The following is an 8,897-nucleotide window of genomic DNA, read 5'->3' as shown; positions in this document are numbered from 1 at the left end:
GCCTTGAAATAATATTCTAAAGATCATGATCGCATTATGGTGTGTGTTGCTGCTGATTTATGTGAGTTTCACTCGTAATCGGGTCAGAGGTGGGCCCCAAACATTTGTGACAATTTCGAGTGGGCCCCAAGTTGGAAAAGGTTGGGAACCCCTGACCTAGTCTGTTCATGTATCTCTCTGTTGAGTGAGTGTGCGTGTGTGTGTGTGTGTGTGTGTGTGTGTGTGTGTGTGTGTGTGTGTGTGTGTGTGTGTGTGTGTGTGTGCGCGTGCGTGTGCATGTGCGTGTGTGTACACTGTATGTGTGTTTAAGTATGGAGATGCATAAGTGTTGAGAGTATTATAAAACTAGGCTATTAGCAGGAGTGTTGCAAGGGAGGTAAAGTGAGACATGGGGGGGTTGTACATATGACCCCAAATTTCTCTAGTACCCCTTGTCCTCCTGTCCAATCCATCCTGGTGCGGTGTGTCTTCAAACGGCGTCATTTGTGTGCCAAGGGAAAATAATCTGGCGCTTCGTGTGTGTGTGTGTGTGTGTGTGTGTGTGTGTGTGTGTGTGTGTGTGTGTGTGTGTGTGTGTGTGTGTGTGTGTGTGTGTGTGTGTGTGTGTGTGTGTGTGTGTGTGTGTGTGTGTCTTTGTATCTTCTTCTGTATGCTATTTGCCACCTTAATTTCCCTCGGGGTCAATAAATGATACTACTCTTCTACTCGTTTATGCTGCCGTGGTGCCCCAACATGTGATGAGATCGCGTGCCAGCCTGCAGTGTTTTGTCTGCTGAGGACCGGTCGTGCATGGGACAGCTTGGGCATCATCATCACTCTCTGTACAGTACCACACACGGTGCCACTTAATCAAACAATCAGTTATTCACTCACTCAATCCGCCCATGTCAAGAGACTGCCGTCATCAGACCACATCAAAGCTAACAAACGCTGTTTCCTGTGTCCGCTGTCCATTGAGAAAAAAAGGAACAGGAAAGACAAACAGATGAAAAGTTAATCCGAAACTGGTAAATGGACATTCTGTACACTTTCAACCCTCAATCCGCACCACTTGACTTCACACCAATGTCTGATGTGGTGACAATGGTGTACCTCTCATTCTTCACCACATTCTTTGAATGTCTCAGTAATTGACGTCAGTGTTAATACACTCTCTTGGCCTCAGGGGAAGTGAATAGCGATCATTCTGTGATTAATCTAAGGCTATATATTTTTTCTCACCCACCAATTCACAAGTGCATAAGGAAATGTCATGTTGGCCTATGTACTATCACCTTTTCTTGATTTGGGTCAATAGAGATAACAAATATGAATGAACGAGAGGACAACAAATGCCCACATATTGCAGTTACGTAAGTCACTTCATAACACACTTACCCTTCCAACAACTGTTTTGCTGTCTTAGTTTTATAATACACTTATAGAACAGTGGAAGACCCTAATATACACTTTAGAAGAGTATTATGTTTGCATTGCATTATATTACATTACATTGCAAATTGAATGTAATATAATATTACGTATAATGTAATTTTGTTTGACTTCTGAGTGATTTCAACACTTCTACACTGTATGTAGTGCAGTAAATGGTCATTTACACTCTCTGAGTGCTGAATTAACACCGCAGCTTTTACTGTGCAGCCTTCAGTAGCTGTATATCATTTAAAATGTTCTCCTAGTAAAAAATATCATATCTGGGGCTTTCAAGTTAAGAGGATGACAGTTTTGTCAGTTTTTGCGTTTACTAAAGCCTAACAAAAAAGATATCTGGTGCTTAAAAAAAACAAGCAGTTCCAGAAAGCAGTGAGTGGACTTTTATGACAACCAGTAATCTCTCCCGCCTGTTCCGAACAGTAAAAGGGAGGGAGTTACTGAGGGAGATCCCTCTCTTGAGACTATGGAATTGCCCTCTATGGAGGTTTCATATGGCAGGGCAGAGAGAGAGAGAGAGAGAGAGAGAGAGAGAGAGAGAGAGAGAGAGAGAGAGAGAGAGAGAGAGAGAGAGAGAGAGAGAGAGAGAGAGAGAGAGAGAGAGAGAGAGAGAGAGAGAGAGAGAGAGAGAGAGAGAGAGAGAGAGAACGCTGACATTTTATTTCCCTTTATTGAACCCTCACATGGCCCAAGTGTCCACTTCATGAACACTCCGTCCCCACCATAGAGAGAGAGAGAGAGAGAGAGAGAGAGAGAGAGAGAGAGAGAGAGAGAAAGAAAGAGGGGAGAGAAGGAGGGGGAACAAGTCAGAGATAAGGAAGAAGGAAAAGAAAAATATAGTGACAACAAGTGAGAGAGAGTCCAAGAGAAAGAACAGAAAGAGAAAGACAGATTAAGAGAGAGAGGGAGGGATAGCTTTTGCTTTACTGGGGCATCCAGGTGATTTCAAAGGCCTCTCCCATGGAGCACTCCCACAGTTGGTCATACGTATATTGACATTTAATAACGGCAAACCCAAAAGCAAACCTGTGTCACAACTCTGGCGGCTTTTGTGCAACCAGGCCAAAGAAACGTGCCGCTCGGATTGGCCCAAGCACGCATGCATGTTATGTGTATATGTCAAGTGCTTGGTTACTGTTGCTAAGCTCTGCCTTGCAAAGCGGAAGAGCTGTGTGGTGCGGTGAGGGTGTGTGCGTATGTGTATGCGTACGCGTACGCATACGCATGTCTGTGTGTGTGTGTGTGTGTGTGTTTGTGCGCATGCGTGCTCGTGTGTGCGTGCGTACTAAAAGTTGTGCAAACAGAAAGACTCCAGGGAGCTGAAAGCACAGGAGGGTTTCTCATGTGTCAATATGGCTGGCCAGAGGATGAGGCATTAACACTGTCTTACACACTGCCGGGGAAACCTGTGTTTCTGCACACACACACACACACACACACACACACACACACACACACACACACACACACACACACACACACACACACACACACACACACACGCACACACACACACGCACACCACCACCACCACCAAGGGCATGCCATGGCTACTCCCATTGTTTGGCACCTGCCATTTGTCTCATATGACATTGAGAATGCTCCTGTATATTGCACGCACGCACACACACACACAGTATGTGAGCTGAAGATGCACCTCATTTTTGTTTTTGTATCTGTTGAAGCATGTGTATCGCATGTGTGCAGTACCCATTTTTGACAATAATAAAATGCAATCATTTGATGCAACTGACTGCATTATTGTTATTATAAATAATCTTATCTTATCTTATGCTATTACTATGTTATGCTATCAATATCAGTCATGAATAATGAGCATGACATGAGTATAGTTTGTTGACTTACAAGCACAAGGCAAGCTAAGTTATCCCCATGTAAGGCAATGGAGGGTGCTTGTAGTTTGTTAGTTTCGGATTGCCACAGCCCTTAGTAACAGCAGTAATGCAGTAGCCATTATGGACCTGATACTGTGATGCATTGTTTTATCTGTTCCGTTTTCATGATCTGTTGAAAAGCACATGAGTGTCCCATTGTATCATCATAATTATATAAATCTACCATTAATGAATACTGTATTAGTCAACTATTTTACTTTCGAGAACATGTGGCGAGTAAAATACAACAAAAGTGGTGAGCCATGCTGACACTGAGTCATCCTGAGGCTGAGCATTGGATTGTTAAAGCATAAAAAGAACATTATAGTCATGCTGCAGCAAGACCAAAAAGAAAAGCAGTCATTCCTAACATTGTGAGCTCTATTGAAACAAAACTGACTGAAATATTATAATCTTAAAGGTGCACTGTGTAATCTCTCTTTTTTTAGGACTTCTAGCACTTTCCAGAATGCATGCAGCCTATTCACAAATGTTACTCTTTTTCATGAATCCTTCCCACCATCAAAGTATTCATTATGACTGGGAAAATGGCACTTTTCATACATGAAAAGGTGGGTCTTTCCCATGTCCGCCATTGTGAATTTCCAAAAATAGTTTTAGCTGCAAAATGTTCTGTGCTTTGATCAAGTAAATATTACTTTAATATTTAGTAAATTATTCATAAAATATGGCAAAAACATTTGGCAATGGATAGCCCAGTTTCAATGAGCAGCATAGCCTAGCTGCAATACCTACTCTGGCCACCATCCTACACAGTGCACCTTTAAAAAGACGACGTTTTATTGCTTTTGAACCAGGGGGAAGTTTGGTATGTGCATACAGTTTGCAGCGTTGTGCAGTGTAGGCCTATGCATATTAGGAAATCCTTGTATGAATTGTGCAAGTAGTTTTAACCCCCAACCTTCCCACCACCCTCTCTTAATTTTCCAAGCCCGGGATTTCAGTTTTAATTTTCTTCATTTGTTTGGGGGGAGAGAAATTCCCCCATAATGTCCTGAATAAATTCCCTCCTGCTCTTGGGGCATCAGTCACAGAGCGGTGGAAATCCCCCTCCCAGCCTAGTCTCCGCCCACTGACGGTTTAAACACTCTCGAAGAAGACAAGTCAACAGCAGTGACAAGGCAATCGTCAAGGGTTACACACGTACATACACGATGGATCTTACATACAGACACCAAATGGATTATAACACCGAGAGTCGGGACTCCAAGTTGGGGAAAGGGCTCCAGAGCGTCGACGACCGCCTTGATAGCGGTGTGGATTCGCTAAGGGAGGATGTAGCTGCGGAACTGGAGAGAGTGCGCTTGGATTGCGCACCAGCTCCGCGGATACCGCAAGAGTGCTGCGAACCGTGGAGAAACGAACTTACCGAGGACGGAGACACGTAAGTGTTGAAAGTTGACATTTATTTACTTCAGCAGTGCTCAAGTGATGCTAATTAATTTGCTATGGTTGTTAGTTGTAGTCGGCGGGGTTAAAGGAGGACATGAAACTGCAGCGCAAAGCGTTAATTAAATTGCAGGCTGCCTTGGAGGTTTTTTTTCGCTGGCGCTAGAAGACTGCCAACCCGTTTCCGCATGCAAACTCTTGCGATAGGCTACATCAACTTTAAAATAGAATAGAGCGACATCTCGGTGTTTCTGCAAAAGTGTGGAGCGCAGCTGCACACGTAGCCGAGACCACAGTGATTACAATCATAATGGATTTTACGTAAACAAAAAGTCGACATCAGGACGGACTGTACTTTGGCGTGGCGTCAATGTGGGCGGCGCTGTTTCTCTGCCCAAGCTTGGAAAGTCCCGGGCGCGGTGCCAGGAATCCGACTAGTCGTTAACACGCCAATGTGTCAAACCACTACTACTGGAAATAACAGAACTTCCCCTAGCCATTTGTATATGTCCGCACCATTCACATGTTTAACACCTGCATTGTTTAAGCTTTGATGTTAATGTGTTTTCGCTCATATGTATCTTTTCCCCTCTTTGCAGGTTTTTGCATCTGGCAATTATTCACGAAGCCAAAGAGCATGCCATGAAGATGATTGACTTGTCAATCAATGACCCCTTCCTCAACATACAGAACTACCAAAGACAGGTACACATTGACACACAGAATTACATTAAAGCCATCCAGACAAGCCTTTCATGCAAGCCACATAATTAAGTAATTATGCAATGGAAGCGACACTCAAAATAAAAGTAAACCTTAAAAAGTTTGGGAAAAAAGCAAAAGCACAGCACTCCAAAAACGTCCACTTTTTTGTTGATTTTAATCGTCTTCTCCATCTCTCATCTCCCTCTCTCCCTGCAGACGGCTCTGCATTTGGCGGTGATCACGGAGCAGTCGGAGGTGGTTGCTAGCCTGGTGCGCGGCGGCTGCGACCCGCAGCTGGTGGACGACAGCGGCAACACGGCGCTGCACATCGCATGCAGGAAGGGCTCTGTCACCTGCTTCAGCGTGCTCACCCAAGCCTGCTCCAGCAGTCAGCTAAACGCCATGCTCAACACGCTCAATTACAGCGGTGAGCAACAGCATCCAAACACGAGCTACCATTACGCACAGGGCATTTTCTGTGTCAATTCAACACAGGGAGTAGGAGCAAATGCACTCTTGAACTGTGGATTATACCCTATTGAAGTCGCAGAAGGGTTAAATTCAAGGACCACCACCAGCACTAAACAGTAAATTTGGCAGAGGTGTTTGAAGTAGAAGTACACCCCATGTGCAGTATTTTCCCCTTCTCTTTTACGTCAACTTCTACTTGCCTCTACTATAACTATTTTATACACCTCTGCATTTTGTGGCCTTCCACCCTTCAGAGAGTAGGACCAAATTCAATGTAACGTTACATTTACAGTAACTAGCTGACGTTTGTCGTAATCGTGTCCAGTTAGTGTGCTATGATCACTCACCCAACATTTAACAAGAGTCAGGTTTAGAAGTCTTCAATGGAGTCTGTTTGATCTTATTCTCTGTAAAGTGTTGAATTCTCAGAAGTATTCACTACAGTAGCAGGGAATCGGAACTACCATTTCACTTCCTTCCCCCTCCCCCTCCCCCTACACCCACTCCTCTTAAAACACCCTTTGATTCATCTCTGAAGTCTGGAGTCCCCTTTTTTTCTGATGTTGGCTGCTGTGTAGCCATTGCAAGCATAGGGCCTTTTGACACCTCTGCCTACGCAACTCTCAGATCTTTTGTCTCATGGTATATTTTTGTGTGTGTGTGTGTTCTTCTTTTCAGGTCAGAACTGTTTACACCTGGTTTCCATTCATGGCTTTCTTTCGCTGGTTGAGAGACTGGTTGAGCTGGGAGCTGACATCAATGCAAAGGTAAGCCATGGTGTTTGCTCTGCCGGCCCTACACCTGAATCCCCGCCTCTCTGTTGGAGACGTGTTCCCAGGCAAGAAAAGCAGAATGGGAAAGCATTTAGGTAGTTTGTTTCGGTGGAGCTCTTAGGAAGTTTAAAGGAGCAGGTGTTATGTCTACAATTCAATTGAATCCATTTGGCCCCTTTGGTTGCCCGAAGACAATAAAAGACTTGGTGTTGCTTTGTTTGTGGCGCTGGTGTAACTGTGTAGTTGTGTAGTGTCCGATATAAGCTCTAAGACACTGGCATACTATATGTCCATGATGTCTCCTCTTCCATTTCAGCACTTTGGTCAACTCCTGTTGTTTGTGTGAAAAAAGTGCTTCATAATAACTAAATGGTCATTGTCATTGCCGTTTCTCAGGAGCGCAACAATGGCAGGACGGCGCTTCACCTGGCGGTGGACCTGCAGAACGAGGCCCTGGTGCGGCTGCTCATCGGCAAGGGGGCGGACGTCAACAGCCTGACATACGGCGGCCACACGGCCTACCACCTGACCTACGGACGGCCCAACGCCGCCATCCAGAAGGAGCTGTACGCACTGACCGCCCAGCACCTCCGCGAGCTGCCCGACAGCGAGGAGGAGGAAGAGGAGGAGGACAGCGAGGTGGAGGAGGAGGAGTACCGGTCGGATGATGATGAGGTGGGTAGTCGAGTGGACATGGTTATTATAACTGGCACTGGTCTTTAGAGTTTGAATTTGGGCTGATGTTTGCATTACATTGTCATTATACTATAACATAGGTTTCAGTTTGAGTTATCCATTTGATGGGCTGTCATTACTACATTTGACATACTATGTTGTTCTTACACTGGCAGTCAGAGAGATACATTGTGAGAAAGTGGATTTCTTTTTGGAAGCTTTTTAAACGTCCACGATCTGGATGAACGCGAATCGACACTTCTATTGCAAATGCACACTTGTCCAAAGTCTAATCTCTGTATTTTTTTTCTTCTTCTTTCTGTCTTTACAGATGTATGACGACATCCAGTTGATGGGATAAGAGACTGGCAGCTGGACTTTGGGGGAATTGTCACCGCAATTGTCACAGTATATTTAAGTGAGCTGTAGAAAGACAGAAAGGTTTGAATATTGGAAAGCATGTGAGAGGAAGAGAAAGAGAGAGAGAAGAGGCCAAGGCCAAGGCAGGGCTGGTCTACAGCAAACAGGCCAGCTGGGAAGAGCTGCCACTGGGACAGGGCATGTCCATCCAGGAGATGACACCTGGTGATGCCCGGACGACCAGACAGACCGCAAAAGCAGGCCCCAGGAACCGAAGGAGAAACCTGAAAGTGTCGGGACTGAGAAGCCAGTGAATTCGCCACAACTGTCTGTGAGAGACACGTGGCGTCATGGCTGACCTTTATTCATCATCCAACATCCTGCAGAAATAATCCTGTAAAATATTGACTGTCATCATCATCCAGGAATGTGCAAAGTGCAGTGTATAATGATGTATATTGTGTAAAGAAGCAGATTTATTTTTATAAAACATGGATGTATATGTGTACAAAGATCCTTTTTTGTTGGGGGAGAGGGGAGGGTGAAGAGATGTTATGATGTTCCAAAGTTACGTCTGTGAAGAGTACCCACCACCCACCCACCACACTCCCGTTAAATTAAAAAAGCAACAAACCTCAACTGTCTGGCGCCATGTCCTTTTTTTAAACATTTTAACATTACAAATTTAGATTCTGGTAGTCTGTGGAGACGAGAAGGGACTGGAGGGAGGGGAGGGGTTGGGACTGGGAGGAAGGGACAGGGTAGTGAATGAGCGCTGTGCTGGTGACCGTTTGAGTCTTGGCCATTTGTCACTATGGGGGAAATATCTGTCACGAGCTGTACTCGGACATCCGTCAGCTGAGCACGCTGGCATTTCCTGTTGTGTGGGGGCTTGGGGTGGGCCTAAAAAACAAGAAAAGAAAAATCCCCTTCTTCCCTCCCCAACTCAACCCCTTCCAGTCACACATCAAGTCACGCACTTCCTGCTGTGTGGCCTGTGAAATCAACCCTGATTGCTGATTAGTTTCTTCTCTTTCTCTTCGGTCCCCAGATGCATTACGAGATAACGCACTAGTAGTAGCAGCACTGCGCAACAACTTTAAATCCAAATATGGCTGAAGAGCCGTTTGAACCGGCTGTTGATTGTGTACCCATCATTGTGTTTACGTACATGGAG

General features: G+C 45.0%; 1 protein-coding gene across 1 annotated transcript; it reads left to right on the top strand.

Moving 5' to 3' along the window:
• The first annotated feature begins 4,442 nt into the window (after positions 1 to 4,442).
• Positions 4,443 to 8,359, top strand: nfkbiab (nuclear factor of kappa light polypeptide gene enhancer in B-cells inhibitor, alpha b). The gene is made up of 6 exons (XM_063183616.1): positions 4,443 to 4,731; positions 5,336 to 5,441; positions 5,658 to 5,868; positions 6,591 to 6,679; positions 7,082 to 7,360; positions 7,692 to 8,359. Exons 1-6 carry the CDS (start codon positions 4,502 to 4,504, stop codon positions 7,719 to 7,721), a joined length of 945 nt encoding a protein of 314 aa, XP_063039686.1. The 5' UTR covers positions 4,443 to 4,501; the 3' UTR covers positions 7,722 to 8,359.
• Positions 8,360 to 8,897: the final 538 nt, after the last annotated feature.

The sequence above is a fragment of the Engraulis encrasicolus genome, chromosome 19, assembly GCF_034702125.1.
Source record: "Engraulis encrasicolus isolate BLACKSEA-1 chromosome 19, IST_EnEncr_1.0, whole genome shotgun sequence".
NCBI classification, from domain to species: Eukaryota; Metazoa; Chordata; class Actinopteri; order Clupeiformes; family Engraulidae; genus Engraulis; species Engraulis encrasicolus.
The sequence above is the reverse complement of the archived record's forward strand: the minus strand, read 5'-3'. Positions and strand labels throughout refer to the sequence as shown.

Excerpts from the sequence above, each read along its gene's own strand:
- nfkbiab (XM_063183616.1), top strand. The coding sequence starts at position 4,502 with ATGGATCTTACATACAGACACCAAATGGATTATAACACCGAGAGTCGG. Across the intron at positions 6,680-7,081 it reads GAGCTGACATCAATGCAAAG|GAGCGCAACAATGGCAGGAC; the intron begins GTAAGCCATGGT and ends GCCGTTTCTCAG. Across the intron at positions 7,361-7,691 it reads ACCGGTCGGATGATGATGAG|ATGTATGACGACATCCAGTT; the intron begins GTGGGTAGTCGA and ends CTGTCTTTACAG.